This window comes from Prionailurus bengalensis, chromosome D3 (genome assembly GCF_016509475.1).
Source record: "Prionailurus bengalensis isolate Pbe53 chromosome D3, Fcat_Pben_1.1_paternal_pri, whole genome shotgun sequence".
Lineage (NCBI taxonomy): Eukaryota > Metazoa > Chordata > Mammalia > Carnivora > Felidae > Prionailurus > Prionailurus bengalensis.
In genome coordinates, this window is record NC_057356.1 from 75,384,605 (window position 1) to 75,409,254 (window position 24,650).

Below are 24,650 nucleotides of genomic sequence, written 5' to 3' on the forward strand. Positions count from 1 at the left end.
TGTAAACGGAGTGAGGTGGTTTGTGATGATGGGTGGGTGGCTACTGACGGTGCTTTTGGGTAATGTGCTTGCTTTGGGGGTAAGCACGGTCTCTGCTGACCTATCGGTACTCCTCTCTAGTTTGTTCTTTGCCATCGGACTTGGTCTAAGGATACCTGCTACTCCCACTTACTTTTGGGTCCCAGCGTTCTGTATGTTTGGAGTCAACGCTGCCTTTGATTCGAAACTTTACTTTTATGTTTTGACTCACTTGCTTTGGCAGTTTCTGAGGTTCTAGGCAGAATTTGCTTGTTCTTATAGTTTGAAATTATGGCAGGTACGGTTGCGTCTTGACCGCGGTGGCAATTTTGGGATGCTGCTGATTTTAGGATTCATTGAGAGCTACAGCTTGCTTTCACAGTAACATTTGCCGTAAGCCAAAAAAAGCAGGGTATGACTCTTTCAGATGATATTGCTTAGGACTTTATGGATAAGATGGCAAGAATCACATGTTGTCTAAGAGAAATTGATTGACTTGAAATTTTGGTGTAACATACAAATTTTCTTGCTTTATAAGCTACTTGTGGCAGTGGAGGTGGAAGCCGGTTTAAAGGGAAAAATAATGTATTGAAATACCTTAATTTACAAAGAATCAAAAACTTCCTTGATTTCAGTGAAAATAACAGGTCTTAATTATTTCAAATTGGGAAAACAGAACGTACATAGATGGTAAATCCCTCATTAATTTCAACAAGAGATTATTACGGAGACATTCATTTGATTAAATGTCTGTATTTTAAAAACAGTCCAGAGCTCTACCTAACAAAACTAGACTATACACTTTATTTTTTCTTATTGCCACCTATACGTAGCTAAATATTAAAAGATCTTGTGATTAAGTAAATCTAAAGGACTGGGCTTTGCTTTATTTGAGTATCATCGAAGGAACTTGAATTTTGAGTAGTGAGCCTTGTATCTTACAATTTCCTTTTATTTCTATCCTGGATATAAGTTCTGTTTTGAAGCAATGTAAGTGGAGTGGTTTATCCATGTAACGGGCTTAACGTTGAAAACTTGAAAGTAGTGAGCTAGTTTTAATGCCTTTGTCATGAGAGCATTGAGCCTTAGTAGGGTGCTCTGTTAGGTATGAGCCCTTAAAGTTTGTTTTGGACCTCAGGTGCAGAGGATTGAATGAATCATTCTCAATTCACTGATCATCATTGGCTGTTCAAGGTGTGTCTCCTGGTTTGTTTTTTTCCCAATCATTGTCCTTTATTTCCAGTTCCCACCCCGTTCCCTTGTTCATCAACCCGTCGGAAGCCATTTTAGCATGTGTGATACGTATCCTTCTGTTTGTAGGTGTTATTAAGTATATATTGTCTTGGGTGCCCACATTTTTAATTTTTAGGGGTATCATGTTATATATTAAATATTATATATCATATATGCTGTATCATATCGTAAATTGAAACTTTTTCTCCTTACCACATTAAAAAAATTTTTTTTTTAATGTTTATTTTTTGAGAGAGAGACAGAGACAGAATGCGAGTGGGTTGGGGAAGAGAGAGGGAGGCACAGAATCCGAAGCAGGCTCCAGGCTCTGAGCGGTCAGCACAGAGCCTGACGCGGGGCTCGAACTCGTGAGCTGTGAGATCATGACCTGAGCCAAAGTCAGCCGCTCAACGGACTGAGCCACCCAGGCGCCCCACCTTCTTACCACATTTTAAAGAGCTATTCGTGTCACTGTCCCTTGCATCTGACTGTTGCAGAGTGTTTCAGAGAGTGTATCTGCTACAGGTTATCAATCTGCTCTCCCATTTGTGGATACTCATTTTACCTTTATTTTCCCTCTTCCACAGACAATGCTGTATAATAAACATACATCTGAGACCTCTATGATGCTTTCTTTTTTATTATTTATTATTTCATTTTTATTTTTTAGCGCGAGAGATTGAGAACAGGGAAGAGGAGCAGGGAGAGAGAATCTTAAGTAGGCTCCATGCTTAGCATGGAACCTGATGCGGGCTCAATCTCACGACCCTAGGTTCGTGACCTGAGTCAAAATCAAGAGTCAGATGCTCAACTGACTGAGCCACCCAAGCGCCCTTATGATGCTTTCTTTGAGATCTGTATCCAGGAATGTGATTTCTGGATCATAGTGCATTCTGCATTCCTATGTTTTATCAAAGGACTGCTGGATTGTGTTCCAGAACAAACTGCAATGGTCTGTACTCGTGCAGAAAGTTCTTGAGCGTTTCTGTGTCCTTGGATCTCCCTGGATGCTTAGTGTTATCCAGTGTCCTAGTTTTTCCTGGCACTAATTGATACAAAGTAAAATCTCATTTTAAGTTACATTTCACTGTTACTATGGAGTTTGAGCATTTCTTCATGTGTATTTTCCCTCTTGTAAAATTGTTCATCTCTTTCTCATTTTTACTTTGAGGTTTCATTCCTTGTTAATCTGCAGAAATTCCTTGTATTTCCTAGATACTGGTCTTTAAAATATTTTGAGTGTTCTTGTTTCTATTCTATCATTTGTCTGTAACATTTTTCCTGATGGGTTTCATTGAACAGAAATCTTCAATTTTGATGTAATCAGATTGGAAAAAAATTGGCTTCTGGTTTGTGCTTCGGGGGTTTTGAGAAGTGTTTCCCTAAGTTTTAATGTCATAAAGTTACTCTTATGTTCTACTAACTTTATAGTTTTCTTTAAAATGTATAGGTCTTTAGTGCATCCAGTCTTTTTTTTTTTTTTTTAATGTCACAAGGAAGAGATCCAGTTTATTTTCCATGTAGTGTGCCAGTTTTCCTAGAAGCATTCTCTCTTTTCCCCTTACACAAGGGATGCTACCCTTATTGTAGAACGAGTTCTCTTACATACTCTGAACACTCTATTCTGATCCTTTGGTTTATTTCTTTGCTCTTGCTGTAATATATGGCTTTCACACAATGCTTTGTATTATTTTTCTTTCTCTACATGAATAATTCTTCCCATTTTCTCTTAGTCTTGTTTTGAAATAATTGTAGATCACAGGCAGTTGCAAAAATAGTGCAGAGAGGTCTGATTTCCCCCAATGGTTACATTTTATGTAACTTCAGGCAATTCCCCCCAGTGGTTACATTTTATCCAACTACAGTACAATAGCAAAACCCAGAAATTGACATTGGTGCAATGCCTGAACATGGTTCTATGTCATTTGATCACCCGTGTACATACCTGTAACTGGCACTGTGATCAAGGTAGAGAACTATGTCTTCATCATGAAGATCTCCTTCCTGCTATACCTTTTTAGTCAAATCCATCTCCCTTCAATCCCTAACCTCTGGTCACTAATCAATTTTCCATCGCTATAATTTTATTGGTACAGGAGTGCCATATAAATGGAATTACACAACAGAAAGCTTTTTGAGATTGAGATTCGTCCAAATTGTTGCATGAGGTAATTTTTGAGATTCATCCAAATTGTTGCATAATTTGAGTAGTATTCCATGGTATATATGTACCTCAATTTGTTTAACCATTCCCTGGGACGTTGGGGCTGTTCCCAGTTTTGGGCTATTACAAATACAGCTGCTATGAACATTTTTGTACAGTTTTTTTTGTGTGTGTTTGGATGTAAAGTTTCATGTTTTCTGGGATAAATGCCTTGGAATGTGATAGCTGGGTGGTATGATAAGTGTAAGTTTAGTTTGTGAAGAAACCGCCAAACTGTTTTCCAGGGTGGCTACACCATTTAACATTTCCACCAGCCGTGTATGAGGGATTGAGTTTCTTTGCAGCCGTGCCAGCATTTGGTATTATCACTATATTTTTATTTTAGCTGTTTAGATGTGTAGGGATAACTCTAGGGCGCCTGGGTGGCTCAGTTGGTTAAGTATCCGACTTCGGTTCAGGTCATGATCTCACAGTCTGTGGGTTCGAGCCCCATGTTGGTCTCTGTGCTGACAGCTCAGAGCCTGGAGCCTGCTTCAGATTCTGTGTCTCCCTCTCTCTCTGCCCCTCCCCTGTTCATGCTCTGTCTCTCTCTGTCTTAAAAAGAAAAAACAAAAAACAACGTTAAAAAAAAAAAAAGTATGGGGTTAGTGAAGTTTGTAGGTTCGTTCCCATTTTGTCCCCTTCATTGTTGCACTTTATAAAGAGTTCATGGTCTTAGCTATGTGCATGCCATTGATCACAGGCAGAACCAACTGAGAGTTTTCCTACGGCCAGTGAAATCCTGTTATCAGTGAGGATACCTTATGTCCCTACTTACAGATGATATGATTATGATGTCAACTTCGAATTTGAACCCTGTGCTTGTGGTTCATTTGCCTTGATCTGTATCTGATTACTTAAAGCTACTTTGCTGAGAAGACCACAAAAATTTTTGTTGGAAGAAGTCCTACATCATGACTATATTCAGAAAGTCCTTGGCCAAGTGGAGTTTTTATTTCTTTTCTATTAACATATATATTGTATTCATGAAATATCAAACACTTCAAATAAAATTAGGCATCTTTTCCAAAATGTGTTGGTGATGTTTAATGAACATGTAGGTTTTGTTTTGTTTTGTTTTGTTTTGTTTTGTTTTGTTTTGGCTGATAGTTGCTTGGGTTAATGGAAGTCAGAAAATGATGGAATAATAAAAAGTTAGGGCACTGGTCAGTTTAGGGCAGAGAAAATTGCTCAAGTGCCAATGGTTATTCTGCAGGCTCTTTTAGAATAGAAAATTACTGGAAATACATGACTTTTTAACTACTGTCTCCCATTCAGCTTAGCACTTGTAATTTATGACCTTTCAAGCTCACTGAAGGTATTTTACTAGCGTTTTGCACATACATATTTCTTTCTGAATGTTGGTGGTTAATATATGTCAGTGATAACAGACTGATAGAGTGTGCCAGTTACCTTCTGTTCTCACATTCAAGTTATTTATTTGGCTGTCTTCCTTAAGGGCCCTTCTTTTTTCTAAACATTTCAAATATAAACAAACAGTAAAAACCACCATTAGGGGGAGTGAAAAGTTCACACTAATAAAAGATCACTTTACTTAGTTTAAGAAACAGTTTTCTGACTCATTAACAGGCCTTCGTGAGTGTAGTAGTGATTAAACCGTGTCAGCTAATTAGCTGCATGGGTCCTACGACATGTCTGGTTGTGTATGTGTCACAGATAGAATAGAAGAGGAACAGCCTGCAGCTGAGGAAAAACAGTATGTTAGCAGGGATTTGACTAGGGGGACTTGTATTAATTGTTGCAATTATTATAGAAAATTAATTGATTAGCAACTCTTCAGTGAAATCCAGAGCATGTAAAATCAAGACGTATTTTCATTTGCTGATGGATACAACTCTTTTTTAAGCCAAAGCAAATATACTTTATTCACTTCTTTGTTCGTGTATTCAACAAGTATTTGGGTGCATGCTACGTGGCAGAAACTCTGGGCACTGGAAATACAGTGTAGAACAAAACAAACATCAATCATCACTTTCAAGTTTACATTATAGTGGGAGAGCCAGAAGAGAAATAAGCAAAACGTCTGGTATGTTAAAGGATTGTAAGTGCTCTGGAGAGACGGGATAAAATACTGTTAGGATGGTAGATTTTGTCATTTCTGTTAGTTGGGAAAGGGCTCGCTGAGAAGAGACCTGAAGGGGGTCAGGGAGTGTGCCCTGAAGACCTGCCTGGGGGACACTGTTCTGAGATGAGACCCTGCCTGATGAGTTGAAGAAAACCAAGAAAGAGTCAAGAGCGGATGAAGAGAAAGCATGGGAGACAACAGCAGCCTCATTCATGTAGGATGGGCAGTTGTATAATTTGGCTTTTACTCTGAGCGAGACAGGAAGTCATGGGAAGAATTCCAAGCAGATTCGTGATGCGATATGATTAAAAAAAAAAAATAGCGTCATTCTGCATGCTCTGTTGAGATTGCAACAGGAAAACAGGGGGACCAGTTGAGAGGCTATTGTGTTATTCATGGTGGGAGATGCCAGTGATTTGGAGTGGGGTGGTGGTAGTGAAGGTGTAGAGGAGTCTTATGGCTCCGGATAGAGTACTTTGAAGGTATTACCGGTAGTGGTTTTTTTCTGATGGTGTGGGGTGTGGAATGTATGTGAGGGGAGACTCAAAGATGATTCCAGGATTTTGGCCCGTGGAGCTGTAAAAATGGAGTTGCTGTCAACGGAGATGGTGAGGATTGTGGGAGGCACAGGTTTGGGCAAGAAGACCAGGGACTCACTTTTGAACAGGTCAAGTTTGAGAAGCTAATTGGCTATCCAGAGGGAAATGTTGAGTAGGAAGTTGGATATGTGAGTGTGGAGTCAGAAGACAGCCTCAAGCTGTAAGTTAGGAATTGCCAATGGGTAGTTGGTATTTAGGCCATGAGGCTTGGTGAGATCATTGAAGGAGGGAGGAAGGAAGGGAAGGAGGGTTGCCAGAAAAGTGCGAGGACTAAGCTCTTGGAATGCCAACATTTAAAGGTCAAACATGAGGGAAAATGAGAGACTGAAGCTCGAGAGGTGTCAGGAAGGAATGAAGACCTGGAGGCAAAGAGAAGTGTTTTAAGGGTGAGGAAGTATGAACTATGCCAAATGCTGCTAGTAGGTCAAGAAAGATGAAGATTCGGACTTGACATTGGATTTAATAATGGAGAGGTCATTCGTGACCTTGTCAAGAGCAGTTGTGACAGGTAGAACACTTTTCTGTGGTCTCTAAGGAAAAGGGTAATGTTACGAATGAGGGCATTCTGACTTGGAGAGAGGTTACATATTTCCTTAAGGTTTGTAGTTAGTAAATGCAGGAGCTGGGACCGTCCCTTGCCAGAATGACTGTCAAATCATCGTATTTACTCAGCATACTTCACCAGTCCCCAGAATAACGTGGCAATTCAACTTCCAGTTTGGGGCAGCATGTTTGTTTCTACTTCTGGGTCGTTTAATTTATGAACAGTGAAAAACTTCAGTGCTCAATTTAGTTTTGATGGCAACATGAGGGAAAAAAGTAGGAATAACCGAGAGGCAGGTGAGATTAGAGGAGAGATTGGGTTCTACCAAATGGGGTCCCTGTTGCCTAAAATTTAGGGGCTCGATGGGCATCGTTTGCTTTAGCTTAATCGTAGCTCTTGAAACCGAGGCGGGTTGGTGATAGAGCAGAAGTTGAATTCAGACATCCTGATGGCAGCTGTAGAAATTTAGAAAATGACTCATGCCTCAACGTCTATGAATCATTTAAAAAATTGTGATGTATTTTTGACCAGATAGCTCTACAGTTCTTCAAAACCTGATTCTCATGTGCTCAGGGCTGTTTTGCAATGAGAAAGAAGACTGTGTTGTCTTCCGTTGCCATCTGCTCATTGCACATGTCCTTTTGAACAGAATATTGGAACTCCTTTAAAACAGCAGTCCTTAAGTTTCAAGTTCATTGGGAGTAGGTTTCTTGCCACTCAAATAATAAAGTATAATGTTGTCAGTTTAGAGACAAGCTGAGTGTTCTGAGTAAGCAGCTCAGTTATTTCTTAGTACATTTTATGGCCTAGCTGTCTTATTGCTTTATAGTCAAGAGTATGATCTGATTCAGTTTTTTCCAAGTCTTTAATCAATTGGTATCAAAAGCACAGCACAAAGAAAACTCATAGTCTTAATAATCACTTCCTTCATGACATCATATTGTGAATTTGACTTGAACACACTCTTCTAACAAGTGAAGTAGGAATATTCTATGAGAATCTGAATAAACCTTTACAGACTTTCCTTTTTTCTTCCCTTGCAGCTGTGGCAAGTAAGGTTGAGCTGCTTACGGTCCTTGTTTCTTGTGTTCCCCGTCAGAAGGTGGGTAGTGTAGGCTGTTCATGTGTGCCCATTCTCATGAGAGAGAATTTGAGTTTGTTGTTCTGTAAGTCTCAGGGGGCCTGCCTGGCACACAGGAAGTACACAGACTGAGATGATATTGGCTCTCCTCTGAAAATGCCCGTGTTCCTGGGATAGAAATACACCTTGCTTTTGCATTTCAGAGTTAAAATTTATTTGTAATGTTTGTTTATTTTTGAGGGGGGGAGGGACAGAGAGAGAGGGAGACACAGAATCCAAAGCAGGCTCCAGGCTCTGAGCTGTCAGCACAGAGCCCGACATTGGGCTCGAACTCACAAACTGCGAGATCATGACCTGAGCCGAAGTCAGACACTTAACTGACTGAGCCACCCAGGCGCTCCCGAGAGTTTAAAAAGCAATGTAGAGAAATTAACATTGATCTCATACTCGATTTTTCACATGTTGTCCTGTTTTATAGCTTTAGAAATCACATGAGATATCAGTGTTATATGTGATATCGCAGAACAGCATGGTCTTATCACAACATCACTCCATAGGTTATTGATGGTTTTAAAGGAGGAAAAAATAGTTACAGTGGGGATATCTGGTAGTCAGTACCTTAATCAAATGGTGTAGGACAATGTGATGTTACATGCCTCCTGTGGTGATGTACCATGAAGTGTATACGATGTCATCTATGAAGTATTCTTGCCCAAAATGTTTTACTTGAGCCTAGTGATGTCTTTGGGTTCAAATTCCAGTTTATGGAAAAATAGGAGATAGAGACACAAGCTAAATGACATGAGAAAAAAAAAAATCACACAAATCTAAAATGTGTAACATTTTATGAGCAATTCGTTTTTTTTTTTTTTTTTAATTAATATGAAAAAAACAAAGTTGGGACTGTTTTAGAACTAAAGACCAAAGAGACATAACAACCAAATGCAATGCATACAACTTGAATATTTACTGGTTTAAAAGAAGTTACAAAAAACATTTTTTAGACAGCTGAAGTAATTTGAATATAGGCTGGATTATAGATGCTATTAGAGAATTATTATGGTGTTGATAATGGTGATTGTGATAATGGGATTGTGTTTATGAAGGACAATCGTCTTTATTTTTAAGCTGTATATTTTAAATTATTTAGTGGTGAATTGTCATAATGTGTGTAGGTTATTTTCAAAAGGTTTAGCAAAAAAGAATATGTATGTAGGTACATACATACACAAATGTTGACAAGGGAAATATGGTACAATATTATTCGTTGAGTGAGTTTTATACTCTTTTTTGAACCTTTTGTACCTTTGAAATTTTTCATAGTAAAAAGTTGGATCATAAGGGGAAAAGTAAATTTCATCCTAAGGTTTTTATTAAAAGAAAAATCAAATTAAATAGTCCAAATCCAATGAAAAACAGATATGAGATCTTCCCTTGTCCTTTGAATTCTTCCTAGGGCTTTCTATGCCTTCATATATCTAGGCAGAAGAAAGCTGACAAGATAGAGGATAATTGTGGGAGAACTGAACCAGACACCGAAGAGAGACGGTTGAGGATTAGCAAGTGATCGGCCATGTCAAACCAGCAGCTTTATAAGACTGTAAGAACTGAATAAAATTGGTTGGATTTAGAAAGAATGGAAAGAATAGGTGTCAACAGTACATTATTGTCAAAGCAGCCTCTCTTTCCTCACGTCTGTCCAGGGCATTGCTTCTCTCTGTTAGTACTGGAGAGTTCTGCCCTGGAGTGTCAGAGAAATCGTTGATCTCTTCATGTAGAAGGAGCTCTTGAGTCCTTAGATCCTGTTTGTGGATAGAAACTCGAATACCTGAGACCTTTTGTAGTGAGGAAAGGGAAACAGGGAGTCAAAGACCACAGGTTTCAAAATGTTGATTGTAATTAGAATGACAGAGAGAACTAGATTTACAACCAGGCGTCAGTAACAAGGGAAGGTGTGTTGGATAAAGATGACATGTGAACATGTTAGAAGGACAAAGGCTAATTTAGTGGACATTAAAATGGTAGACAGGTAGAGGATGACTAAGGGAGTAAGATTCTTGAAAGAGTCCAGAAGGAGTTCAATTTACCAAAAAAAGGGTCTTCTCTTGCTTGGCAAACAGAGCTTAGTAAATGCTAGGTATCGTTATTCTGTTTATTCATTCAATAAGTACATATTGACCAGTAGTAGATGTCAGGAGCTCTTCTTAGTGTTGGTGAGCCACTGCAGATCCCAGTAGAATGAAGTTTGCTTGGTGATGATTAAATAGCAAAGGTGGCGGGCTTACCCTTGAGGAACACAGATTACAACTTTCTTTTTTTTTTTAATATTTTTTTTAATGTTTATTTATTTTTGAGACAGAGAGAGACAGAGCATAAATGGGGGAGGGTCAGAGAGAGAGGGAGACACAGAATCTGAAGCAGGCTCCAGGCTCTGAGCTGTCAGCACAGAGCCCGACGCGGGGCTTGAACTCACGGACCGTGAGATCATGACCTGAGCCAAAGTCGGACGCTTAACCGACTGAGCCACCCAGGTGCCCCAGATTACAACTTTCTAAACAAATTACACATAAAGCCGTAAGTATTATGTGCCCGTATATAGAACATGTACTGAAAATATGTTTGCAGAAGTAGTGATTCATGGGTTTGGGGACAGAGCGCTCACAGCAGAGAAGAACTAGGATTTGAAAGATTGTACACTACAGATAGATTCTTGTTAAACATTTTTTGGGAACTCCATGTATGCACACGTGCATCATTAAAACAAAAGAAACTGGTGAGTCAGGGCCATTTTATTTCGTTATTTATTAAGCTATATTTTGGAATACAGTGAAGTAGCCAAAGGAAAACTTTAAGACCAATGAATTTATCTTGAGAATTAGGATTCCCACTCAATGTAGCCTCTTCTTAATTTCCTTCTTCATAGATAGTTGTCATTGTGTTTTTTGTTTATTTTTGGTTTGGTATCATTACAGAATTATTCTAAATGTTGTATGCATATGTATGCATGTATACATGTATATAGATACACATACATATATCTTCCTTTTAAAGCCCAGAATGGGAGTGTGTTTTAAACACTACACTGTGTCTTTATCTCCCGCTATATATTTTGGAGATTATTTCATATCTCACACTGCAGTGTTCCATTGTAAGGCTCTATCATAATTTAATCTCTTGATTGGTGGACATTAAATTTTTTTCTATGTACCCTTTAAAAATGAGAGAAAATTTGGGGCACCTGGGTGGCTTAGTTGGGTATGCGTCTGACTTCATTTGGCTCAGGCCATGATCTCACAGTTTGTGAGTTTGATCCCTGCTTCGGGCTCTGTGCTGACAGCTCAGAGCCTGGAGCCTGTTTTGGATTCCATGTCTCCTTCTCTCTCTGCCCCTTCCCTGCATGACCTCTGTCTCTCTCTCCCTGTCTCAAGAATAAATAGACATTAGAAACAATTTTTAAAAATTAGAGACAATTTTAAACACAAACAAATCAAGTAATGTCATGAACCCTCTTGTACTAAAAAGAACTTCAACACTCATTTTTATAGGCTGGGTTCCCTGGTGAGCAAACCCTGAGATGGAGATTCGCCCTCAGGTTTATTAGGGAGTGCTCTTGGTATCAACATCCAGGGAAAGGAAGGACAGGAAGTGGGTTCTGCCAAAGGGAGAAGTTGAGTTATGATGAGTCTTAGTGGAATCTCAGTTGACCCCGTGGGGGGGTGGGAGGGGGGTGAGGGGAATTCTGAAGATGGAATGACCCTTTAGGGCTATTCTGAATGGATACGAGGGGACCTGGTTTTTATATCCCTGAATCGATCAGTCATTGGATATGGGCTGTCCCAGGGGAAGGGGGTAAGAGCTTGGGTAAAACATGTCCTTTTTGGCTAGGGCATTTCCTTCCTCCCTCTATATGCTGCTGAGCCCCGACATCGTATCATTTTGTTCATAAATATTACAGTTCTACTTACTTTTGATTAACGTGATTTAGTAAAACACATTGATTAACCAAGTTGAGTGAAGAATGACGTTTTCTGGTATATGGAAGTCTGTGGCAAGTGAAGACAGTATAGAATAGTGAAGAGTATTTCATTAGGAATCGGGAGGTCTGTGTATGCCTGTGAGCTCAGTTTGCCATGTGATTTTGAGAAAGTGGCCAATGTATCTGAATATCCACCAAAATAAAAACTGTTAGATGGCAGATGAGCTATATTCTCTCCATTTCTAAATCAGGAAGCCAGTTTACTTATTTATTTATTTTTGGTCAACTATAAAAGTCTTTCTTTTATAACTGCTTAAATGTAAAACAACAAGCAAAGCAGCAGGAAGTAGACCCATTTTCCTCAACTTTTGCAAAGTTTTGGTTTACTGATATAGGCAAAGGGTGCTTGCACTTTTGTTGTTCCTGTGGAACACTTTCTGTTGAATTCTCTGGTGCCATTTTATGAAAATATTCTCTGACTTAAAATTTCTTGAGATCAGATTAGGTGTCTGTTCCCCTTCTGCCTCATTTATCACTTCCCTTCCTCCCTCCTGTCACGCTCGCTTCCTCCCTCTTTCCTCATCACTCTGCCTAGAAAATAGGTCTTTTTCTTGCCTCTAGCCTTACATATTGCATCAAACCCCATGATTTATTGTTCTTCTGTATCGTCTTGTATTTTCTTTTTCTTTCAAAACTCATAATTTTAGCTAAGCTTCTTCTTTGTGCGCACCCAGCCTAATTGTCATAGCATCATATTTGTTTTCCCTCTCTGTAGTTTTTTCACTGCGTTAATCCAAACTTTATACTATGTCACAGAGTTTTAGCGTGTCGCTTCTCTGTCTACTTAATGGGACCACTAAGTCACATTAGTCTGATCCTGCCCAAGACTAATGTGAAATCTGGTAGTATCTTCTCCCTTCTCAAAATCTATTTTGGTTAAGTGTAGACTCATTTGTCCCATATATTAGAATCTGAATTTGTTAATGACTTCACTGGGCATCTGTAGTGTAATAATAGTGCTTATCCTTTACGTAGAAGGCTTTTAATATTTCAAAATGCTTTTTCTTTTCTCTTGTCCTTGTAGTACCTTTCTGTGAAGCCTGTTTCATAGTTCATGCTCGTCGCTATCAACTTGGTGTGAGCACCAAGTCCTATCTGTTGTGTCTTCAAAATAGCTCTCATATTCCTCTTGTTATTGCCATTCTCACTATTACTGTCCTTCATCATATATTCATTGGAGACAGCCTATGTGGCAGAAACCATGCTAAGCATTATGTGGTGAATACACACACGCGGTTCTGATCTTAGGGAACACGAGCATAAAGAGTAGTAGCGGAGAGTAGAAGACGTTTGTTGGTTAAACAAAAAAGCCCAGAAATAAGTAATGAGAGATTGTGATAAATGTCAGTACCATCATTTCTTACCAGCAGTACTGCAGCGGCCCCACTGTCTTCAAACCCACAGTGTTATCCCTATTCATTGTATTGCAGCTAGAGTGATCTTTCTGAAAAGCAAATTCGGAGGTCAAACTCTTGACCTGTTTCCTGTTGCTGTCAGGTAAAACTCTACACTCCTTCAGATGGCTTATCAGCTCCTTTATCATTTGGTGCATATTGACCTGTTGTTTCTTGTGCCATCATTTGGCCTTTGTGTTCTGAATGCCACCTCTCCTATTTTCATTGCCAAGAAAGAATTGAGCTTTCTTATCTATGGGTTTTAGAACATGCAATTCCCCCAGCCTCTTCCTGGGTTAATTCTCACCATTATTTCTCCAGAAATCCTTCCTGGACCCATTAAAGTGTAGGTTAGGATGTCCACCTTTTGTGTCTCCATGGGTCTCGAGATTTCTCCTGTATCACACTCTATGGTAATTGTTTGCTTGCTCATGCATATGCTCTACTGGTTAGTTGAATTGTGTCTATATTATCAACTGTTGTAATGCCGTGATACAGGCACAAAATTAAAACTTGGGAAATGCTTCTCTGAAATATATACTAATTATTATTATTATGAGACAGAATTTAATTTAAAAGCTGTTTTAGTATCACATAGGAGGTTGCAGTATTACTGCTAATGAAGTCATGCAAAACCAAATTGTCATATTTGCAGATAATAGAATTGTGTCTGACAAACCTATACAGTGGTACTTTTAGGTTATAGCAGGAAGTCATTGAAAGATCATAACCTTATTAAAAATCCAACTTTATTAAATATGAAATGGCACTGCTGGAAGAAACCAGTAGATGTGGAGGCAGAATGTGAAAAAGTCGGGGCGCCTGGGTTGAGCTTACGACTTCAGCTCGGGTCATGACCTCACAATTTGTGAGTTTGAGCCCCACATCAGGCTTACTGCTGTCAGCACAGAGCCTGCTTCACATCCTCTGTCCTTCTCTCTCTGCCCCTCCCCATTTGCATTCTCTTAAAAATAAAATAAAAGTATTAAAAAAATAATAAGAATGTGAAGAAGTAGGAAAATCTGTGTTTTTTAAAAATTAGTATTTACTGAGCATCTGCCATGTGCTAGGCATTTCACTAGTTGCGTTATGTGCATTTTTTTCTCTTAATCATTAGGATGGCTTTCCTAAAAGACGGTATTATTGTCCATCTTTTACAGATGGGGAAGCTGAGACCCAGAGGGGTAACTTTTTCAAAATTCCATAAAAGAGCCAGGATTTGAATACAGTTCTTCTAATTGTGAGTTCAGAGTTCTTTCAATTATGATTATTTTTGTTCTTGTTGACTGAAGTACAATTGTATTTCTATACAGAACTAAGAAATAGGGGAAATTCAGTGAAATAGACAAATACATGAAATTAAAGTAACCAAAAGAAATGACTTAATTTTTACCTCTAAGATCCTTGCTCTTTACGATTTGAGGTTTTTGACTTCAAAGTGATGCAAAATTAATTTTATAAATAACTGTTGGGGAGAAAACTAAACCTCAGAAATGATATGACCAAAGACTGCATGTTTAGTGGTAGGATGAGGTGTAGACTCTGGAACTTCTGATATTTGGCTGTGAAACTTTATCACTATAAAATTTTTATTTGATATACAATCTCTAAATGTAATTTTAACACTGATTTTGATAGAAACATGAATGAAAATGGAATGTTCCTAATATTCTTCTTTTTCTAGAAGTATCTAGTCTTAGAACATACCTGTTTGTGATTTGAAAGCCAGCATTTTCCCTTGATATATTAGTGACAAAATATGAATATGTTGTACACAATATTTTGGAGAGTTGGATAATTTTATTCAGAATTTCTATTAAAGTTAATACTATGTCAGATTAATAATTTGTTCAGTCACTTTTGTTTTGGGCCTTTTCCATGAAAATACGAATTTTAAAATCTCAATCCTGTTCTAGGACTTTCATTCCCATTTAATATAAAGCTTTTTTGGAATGTATTTAATTCCCTTCAGACAACAGATGATAATGTTGCAAACAAAGACTGGATTATTAGCTAATCAATAGAGTGGTTGAGTGATGATGGTTGAAAAACTGCATACTCTTGATTTATATTGCCTTTTATTGCTCTTAGGTCATGTGTGGTGCCAATTTAGAGTGTCTTGGCTTATCCGTTACTCATTTTATTTTATTTTATTTTATTTACATATACATATATATTTTATTTTTAATTTTATTTTTAATTTTTTAAAATTTACATCCAAGTTAGTTAGCGTATAGTGCAACAATGATTTCAGGAGTAGATTCCTTAATTCCCCTTACCCATTTAGCCCATCCTCCCTCCCACAAGCCCTCCAGCAACCCTCAGTTTATTCTCCATATTTATGAGTCTCTTCTGTTTTGTCCCCCTCCCTGTTTTTATATTATTTTTGTTTCCCTTCCCTTATGTTTATCTGTTTTGTCTCTTAAAGTCCTCATATGAGTGAAGTCATATGATATTTGTCTTTCTCTGACTGACTAATTTCACTTAGCATAATACCTTCCAGTTCCATCCACGTAGTTGCAAACGGCAAGATTTCATTCTTTTTGATTGCCGAGTAATACTCCATTGTATATATATACCACATCTTATTTATCCATTGATGGACATTTGGGCTCTTTCCATACTTTGGCTATTGTTGATAGTGCTTCTATAAACATGGGGGTGCATGTGTCCCTTCGAAACAGCATACCTGTATCCCCTGGATAAATGCCTAGTAGTGCAATTGCTGGGTTGTAGGGTAGTTCTATTTTTAGTTTTTTTTGAGGAACCTCCATAATGTTTTCCAGAGTAGCTGCACCAGCTTGCGTTCCCAGTCTGTTACTCATTTTAAAGAAATTCAAACTTAGATTCCTGTGTCCTACCTAATTACATGGCTAGGTCATGGCTGATTGCCCATTTTTTGTTTTAATCAGTTGCTTAGAACTAGGTTACCACTTGTTACCAAGTGGTACTCTCAGTTAATCCTTCTTAGAAATACTTGTCTGTGATATAAGCCTTGTTATCCTTTATTTCACATTATTTCATTAGTGCTTTTAGTGGCTTTTCTAAAGTTTCACTTTTATTAGATTTTTAAGATAGTAGACAAAATGTTTTGAAGCATTTATATTTTTGATGGAACGAGATTATCATTTTTTTCTTATATATATTTCTTTTTTTAAATATAATTTATTGTCAAGTTGGCTATTGTATATATTTATTTGTATTAAGAATGTTCACACAGTTTGCTCATATAATGAACTGAAGATTCCTCATCCTGTTCCTTGGTTCGCTTTCTTTCTTCTTCTTTTCTTTCATTTAAGTTATATACTCACACAGTATAGGGTCAAGTAGATCTAGAAGACTTTATTACACCAAAAAGCATGAGAGAAAAAAAAATGTTGAAAGCCCAGAGGTCTATGGTATAATGATTGAGGATTATGTGAAAGTTTAGGTAATTCACAGGACATCCATCGGTTTGGTTGCAAGTGGCAAGTACCATGGAAGGCAAAGACTGTCTGTCTTAGTTTAAGGTAAGTCTCTAAAATGGCCCAGGTTATTAAATAAATACCAGTGACTTAATTATTGAAAGCATCTGCTAGATCAGTAGATGTTCAAGAAATTCTTGTTGCTTAATTATTACACCATAGCAAGATTTCTAGGTTTTAAGGAATTGAATATGTCTTTTCTTTGATTCAGAAATTCAAGTTAGGTGAGTTGCCCCTGGGTGGCTCAGTTGGTTAAGCAACTGACTCTTCATTTCGGCTCAGGTCATGATGTCACAGTTTGTGGGATCGAGTCCTGTGTCAGGCTCTGCGTGGAGGGCAGGGAGCCTGCTAGGGATTCTCTCTCTCTCCTCTCTTTGCCCCCTCCCCCCCCCTCTCAAAATGAATAAACATTAAAAAAAAATTCAAGTTAAGATCTTGTAGTCTCTCAAGTTGTCATAAATAGAATGTGTTTGTTGTGTATGCTAATGGAAATTGTAAGCTCTTAGGAAAAATTACCTATGATTGAAGAATAATTTGTTTCAGTGGAGAGTATGTTACTATACCCTAAAAAAGTAAGAATACTTGTTGTTTTTCAAAATTAAATTAAAAGTGTATTCATACATTATTAGGTACATGTCCAGCTTAGCATGTATGGCATTTAATTATATATATATATATATATATATATATATATATATATATATATATTTCACATACCTCACAGTGTTTTTGTCTTCTCATAGGTGAGTAGATACATTTAGTATTTTTAAGGAGAAAATAGACTTTTTTTTGTTCTTCCATGTAATTTATTTTTAAATTTTTGTTTAAATTCTGGTTAGCATAGTGTGTAATATTATTTTCAGGTGTATAATATGGTGATTCAACACTTACATATAACGCCTGGTGCTCATCACAAGGGCACTCCTTAATCCCTGTCACCTGTTTAACTCACCTCCCTCCCCTCCTCCCCTCTGGTAACCATCAGTTTGATCTTTATGAAACTTTTTGTTTTCTAGAAGAAAAGTGTTATTCTCTCAGAAAAGTGATAGGAAGAATTCAGAACCTTTTAGGAGAGAGACACACAAATTATTTGATTTCTACTTGATTTTCTCTTTTGTTAAGAATTAATTTTGTCTGGTTAACCTTGTTGGACCAACAAGGTCCAAATTAATTGGATCTAATTTATATTGAAAAATAAGAGTGATGGAATCTCATTAAAAAGCCACATGTGCTGCTTTGACAGTATCTCCCTTTAAGAAGTAAGATTGCTTTAGAATACAGCTTTGCATTAGTAGTATTTCATTGCAACTAGAGGAGTCAGTGCTCCCCAAATTGATACATGAATTTGATGCAGCTCTAGTCGTAATCTCACCAGACTTTTCTGCAGACATTTACAAGCTGATTTTTAAATTTGTGTGGAAGTTAAGAGGACCCAAAGGAATATCCAAAGGAATCTTGAAAGTAAGAACTAGCAAATTTCAGTGCTGAAAGGAAATATTTATGTGTTCTTTTGGTGTGGAGATTTCTTGAATTCTCTTAGAAATTAAGCAGGATTAGCTTTTACATATTGGACTTATATGAAACCGAAACATATATACATTTTACAGTGACGTATCTAAACCATCCAAGTTCATCTTTCACGTGTTGGTCAACTGATGATGAATTTTAATTATCTTCTACTAGTGTATGAAGGGGCCTGGCCACAGGATGATGGTTGTATTTGTCTCCTTGTCCCCTTCTTGCCCCCAACAAACCCTCCTCCCCCCGCACTTTTAGGGGCCTTAAGATTTTTCCTTTATGCAATTGTTTGTCATTCTTCTTACCACATCATGTATGCCATGGATGTTATCCTTACAAACTTTGGGGGTGTAGTGTATCTGAGTGTGCAGTCAGGAAAATTGTACATTTATGTGTAACAAAACTTGAAAAATGTGGCCTTAAATAAGTGGAAGTTAATTTATCCTATGTAACAAAAAGTCCAGTCTAGAGTTCGAGAAATTCTGTAAAGCCTGAGCTCTCCAATTTTTTGAATTAATGCAGCATCAGTGAGGATGTCTCCACGTCTGGGGTGAGATCACAGAGCCAGTGTTGAGATGTCCCTGACAGTCTTCTCTGCCTCCAGCTTTTGAACATTCCCCCAAACCCACTTCTCCACAGTCTGCCCCCAACTCCGATTTAATACCCTTGTGTCTAGGAGGTTTTAACATTAAGAGTGTTCTGAAAGTCAGGAGCACAAATCCACTTCTCCACATGAGTCCTAAATAAGACTTTGTCTCTTCTCCTCGTCCTCTCACCCTCACCCCTCTCCCCGCACCCACTGCCCCAGACATGTTCTGATATTGTATTGTTCTTTTCTTGATTTTATTTTTTAGAGAGAGAGAGAGAGAGCGAGCGAGGGAGCGCGAGCAAGAGAGTGGGGGAGAGGGGCAGAGAAAGAGAATCTCAAGCAGGCTCCATGCTCAGTGCAGAGCCCTACACAAGGCACAATCTTATGACCCTGGGATTATGACCTGAACCAAAATCAAGAGTCAGACACTCAACCAACTGAGCCACCCACGTGCCCCTGTATTCTGTTTTTTTCAATACCATCTTCCAATTGGTCACCAGGTCCTTTTGATTAATTATTCTTTATTTAGAAGTTGTCTCTGTTTATTCAGAACTGCCCTAGTCCCAGCAGCAAGGACGTATCAATAGCAGCTACTGATTGTGATATCCATTGCGGGTTCATGTTTCATTTCAGGTCTTCTTTATGATTATTTACCTTTTAAATATTTCACTTAACAGATACTTTCTATTTAGATCTTTTAGTGTACCAGCCAAGAAATAGCATTGCGCATAATTTAAGGACCTTTGACAGGGCATATATACCTATGGGTCAGGACAGGTTAGTGTAATTTTTTTGAAAATACAGCAGTGAATTTTGGAATCCGGTTCCTGCTGCACCCCACCTCCTTCCGCCACCCCCAACATAAGACATAAGATGGTAACTCTTTACCTTGGTCAGACAGAACTTCTTACATTATTCCTCAAATGAGCAGTTAACTAGCTGATGTAATATCCCCTGGAAAAGATGTAGTTAAGTTTTTCTTTTTTCTTTTTTAAGTTTATTTATTTTGAGAGAGAGAGAGAAAGCATGAGTGGGGGAGGGGCAGGTCTGTACTGACAGTGTGGAGCCTGACATGGGGCTTGAACCCATGAACCGTGAGGGTATGACCTGAGCTGAAGTCAACCCTTAACCGACCAAGCCACCCAGATGCCCATAGTGAAGTTCTTTACCATTATTTCCTGAGAGGGAGAGAGCATTGCTTTTTGATTGATTAATTTTAGTATTATAAAATTCTTTTAAAAGAACATATCCCGGTTATGGGTTGAGTTGTGTTCCCCTAAAATTCAGATGTTGAAATTCTAACTTCCAAAACCTCAGAATTTGACTTCATTTGGACATAGGGTTTTTATGGAGGTAATGAACTTAAAAGGAGGTCATTGGGGTAGGCCCTAAACGAATATGACTGCTGTCCTAATTAGAAACATATTTGGACATATACACAGGGAGAATGCCGTAAGAGCGTGACGATGGCCTTCTGCAAGCCAAGGAGAGGGACCTCGAACAGATCCTTCTCTTGACAGTCAACCCTACCTCTACCTGATTTCAGACTTTTAGCTTCAAGAACGATGAGACAATAAATTCTGTTGTTTAAGCTACTCAGTTTGTGGTCATGGCAACTGTAGGAAACTGATCCGGTTCTTTATGAAAATCCCTTCATTGCCCTTAATGAGAATTCCTCTCAGATTCTGGTCGACTGTCAGTTCTTGATTTCTGTGAGAATGTGGGGGATTTTTGTAATTATTTTAATAATTTCTGGAGAAGCTGAGTTAGAGATTGATGTGTGTTCTAAAATATATATCTTTATCATGTTATGGATGATCATTTTCACTTGTTTTAAGGGCTTTGAAATTGCATTGTTCTTCTAGGTTTCCTTGAGTGCCTTGTCACCTGAATACCAGAATGTTCTTTCCTGTTCTGTTGCATCAGAGCAGGCACATCTCCCCATAGCATACATGTTCCTTAGTCCTTAGTCTCTGTGTTTGCATTTTCTTTAAGCAAAGCAGTATGCGTTGGATATAAGTCCTCAAATATCTAGAGAAATGATGTTCTCTTCAGATTTCACATATTGCATTTGATGCTGTGAGCTTATTTAACTGAGAGAAATCTTTGGGTGATATAATTTAATACTGAATGTTGTCACCATGGAGAAATGAATTCCTTCCAGATTCCCTTTTTGAAAAAGTCATTGTTGGGTATGTTTTTCAGCCAGGAACATGCTGTACCAAATTTATTAAAATTGGTTCAGTGCTTTGTTTCATTTTATAATATCAAGTAGAAATACGGAAATTAAAAAAAGAAATATGGAAATAATTATGTCATGGTAGCCTATGAAATGGTGAAAATGATATGTATAAGGTTTTATTAATAGGAAGTGAACTTGGAATTTTTTTCTTAAATGCATACCTTTTACTTGTAACAAAAGATGAAGTTTTTTGGGGGTGCACAAACTGATAAGAGTCATGTATTTTTTTTTAAATTTTTAATGTTTATTTTTGAGAGAGGTAGACAGAGTGTGAGTGGGGGAGGGGCAGAGAGCAGGGGAGACACAGAATCCGAAGCAGGCTCCAGGCTCTGAGCTGTCAGCATAGACAGCACAATCTTAGCATTCTAAAGAGTCTATAGTTACACACATATCAGTTGTCACTTAAAAATTGGGGGCAGAAAAAATCACTACAGTGACCATTTCTGATTGATCGTTTGTCAGTTCTGTAGGTGACCCGCTAGTGTCTCATAAGATCTGGTGGAGTCTTCTGTCTTCTGTGGAGCCCTCTTTGATTAGTCCATTCTTCATTTCTTTTTAACTTCTCTGAACTAGTATTTAAGTTTTTAGCCACACAAGTTTATAACACTTAAATCTAGTTGTTTCACCAACTAGATCTTGATTTTGTCATGTGAAGGAATAATTCCCTGTATGTGTGCTGTCCTGCCAAAGGTATACTCCCACATACACTATTTAATTGATTATTCATCTCAAATTTGAACCCCTTTACCAGAACTAAATTTTTATTATGCAGAAATGAGTTTAAAGAGAAATCCTTTTTCCCTCAAGTGTCGGAAGTTACAATAAAAGACATTCATGATCTTGAGACATAATAAATACAGTTGAATGAGTTTTCCTTTGAACATACTCTGTGTGTGTGTGTGTGTGTGTGTGTGTGTGTGTGTGTGTGTATAAATGTTTATTTTGGGGGGTGGGGGAGAGACAGAGGGAGACACAGAATCCGAAGCAGCCACCAGGCTCCAAGCTGTCTGCACAGAGCCGGATGCAGGGCTTGAACTCACGAACCATGAGACCATGACTTGGGTTGAAGTCGGACTCTTAACCGACTGAGCCACCCGGGCACCCCTGAGCATACCTTTTTTAATGTTTAGCACACAGTGAAACAACCTTTTTCTTGAACATCGCTATTTATTACTGGTTTGGAGACCTGACAAGATTTACAGACCTCACTTGTCATTGGTAGCATAGCAGAATGAATAAGATGACAGCATCTGAAGTCAGGCTTCATGGGTTTTGATTTGGGCTCCATTATTTCGCTTTTCATCTTGTGACTCTTTGTGACTCACTGTCTGTATCTGTGAAAGAGAAGTGATAATAGTACTTGCTGCATGATTTATTGTGAGAATTGAGATATTTTATATATATAATGGAATTTTATGTATTGTCCTTTATGTGTGTCGTATATATGATGTCGTATATATGATGTGTCGTATATATATGAGAATCTTGGCACTCAGGAAGTTCAAGTTGGCTTCATAATACAAATGTATATGTTTTAGAAGGAAATAATATAATATCTGACATTATTCTTATGACGTTTCTAGGTTTGAAAACACAATGGCAGGAAACAGCCTTGTCCTACCCATTGTTCTTTGGGGTCGCAAAGCACCAACACATTGCATCTCAGCGGTACTTTTAACAGACGACGGGACCACGATTGTAACTGGATGCCATGATGGACAAATATGTCTCTGGGATCTCTCAGTAGAATTGGAAGTGAGTATTTGAAATGGATATTGTATTTTTTAGAATCAAGGAGCTTCTTAATCGAAAACAACAGTCCCAGAATAATATTTGGCCTCATAACATGTTTTCTGTGAAATGTGTTGTGACTAAAATTATTATTATGTAGATTGTTAATTTGTATTATTCATCAGAGTTGGTTTCTGCTGCCTTTTGGCTATTTTCAGTTGTGTCTACCCTAAGTGGGTTAATAGGTTACATTTAAGATTTATCAAAAGATTTTTATTCATACTGAAGGAAGTTTCCAGAAAGGTATTAAAAAACGATTTTGAACATTTATACCTTCTAAGGTGAATGTCTCGAAGAGAGCAAAACTTTTTATAAAGCATAAATTTGATTGTATTTATTACGTTTTATCATTCTTACTATGGAGCGCTCAATGTGCTGTGGTTCGAGGCCTTCTCGGTGGACAGGCCAGGGAAGTAGGAGTTGGGGATACGCATGCAGAGTTCACACTGATACCTCCAATTCTGGGATAACACCTCAGGGTTTATTTTCCTTTTTTCCTCATATTTTTCATCTCCCTCTCTGATAATTTTCCCCAGGGATTTTTTTCTGTCAAGGGTAACAGAGAAAATGGGGTGGTAGGTGGCATGGAATATAGGGCAAACAAGTTGAGGTTTTTTTTTTTTTTTTTTTTTTTTTTTGTAATAGCCTTATTGAGATAAAAATCATATAGTTCACTCTCTTAAAGAAGTTGTGTTATATATATATATATATATATATATATATATATATATATACACACACACACACACACACACACACACACACAATGCAGTATTATTCAGGCATGAAAAAGAATGAAATCCTGCCATTTGGGACGACATGGATGGACCTCAAAGGGCATCATGCCAAGTGAAATAAGTCAGACAGAGAAAGACAAATAACTCTATGATCTCCCTTACATGTTGAATCTGAAAAATACATATATCTTAAAAAATGAAGCTCATAGTGAACAGATTGGTGGTTGCCGGGGGTGGGGGTGGGAGAAGTGGGTGAACTTTTCTTGTTTTTGTTTTTTAGTTTAAATAAATTAAAAAAATAAAGTGTACATTACCACAGTCAATTTTACAACATTTGCATTACCTCAGAAATGCACCCTGTACTCTTTAGCTGTCATTCCTAATACCCCCATTTCCTCCCAAGGCCACCACTGATCTGTTTTTCTGTCTCGTTTTGCAATGTGCAATGTACATAAGGACGTTAATTTGATACGATAAATGGTCCCGTGTCCCATATGTAACTCCTCTGTGGGTTTCCCTATTCTGGACATTTCAGATTCTGGAATAATATGTGTTTTTGTTTGTGTGTGTGACTGGCTTTTTTTACTTAGCATACATAATCTCAGAGTTTACTGTGTTGTAGCATGTATCAATACTTCATATTTTTATTTTATTATTTTATTTTATTTTATTTTTTTAAAGAAGTTTTTAATAAGTTTATTTATTTTGAGAGAGAGCGAAACAGAGGGCAAGCAGGGAAGGGGCAGAGAGAGAGGAAGACACAGAATCTGAAGCAGGCTCCAGGCTCCAGGCTGTCAGCACAGAGCCTGACATGGGGGCTCAAACCCATGAACTATGATATCATGACCTGAGCCAAAGTCAGATGCACAACTGACTGAGCCACCCAGGTGCCCCTATTTTATTTATTTTTTTAATTTATTATTGTTGTTTTTATTTATTTATTTATTTATTTATTTATTTATTTTTTACTGATTATTTGTTTTTGAGAGAAAGAGAGAGAGAGAGAGTGCAAGCAGGGGCGGGGCAGAGAGACACACACACACACACACACACACACACACACACACACACAATCTGAAGCAGGCTCCAGGCTCCAAGCTGTCAGCACAGAGCCT

At 37.9% G+C, this 24,650-nt stretch overlaps 1 protein-coding gene across 9 annotated transcripts in view; it reads left to right on the forward strand.

Annotated features, from left to right (window-relative positions):
- WDR7 (WD repeat domain 7) overlaps positions 1–24,650 on the forward strand; it is a 360,496-nt gene that overhangs the window by 992 nt on the left and 334,854 nt on the right. For 4 of the 9 annotated variants that reach the window (XM_043558949.1, XM_043558947.1, XM_043558953.1 and 1 more), the window contains exon 2: positions 22,591–22,762. In XM_043558949.1, the coding sequence (XP_043414884.1) occupies positions 22,604–22,762 (159 nt within the window). In that variant the 5' untranslated portion in view covers positions 22,591–22,603. Of the gene's footprint in view, positions 1–6,642; positions 6,648–14,354; positions 14,435–16,594; positions 16,704–22,590; positions 22,763–24,650 lie in introns of those variants that run through there. The other 5 variants (XM_043558946.1, XM_043558954.1, XM_043558952.1 and 2 more) reach the window with 3 other exon arrangements.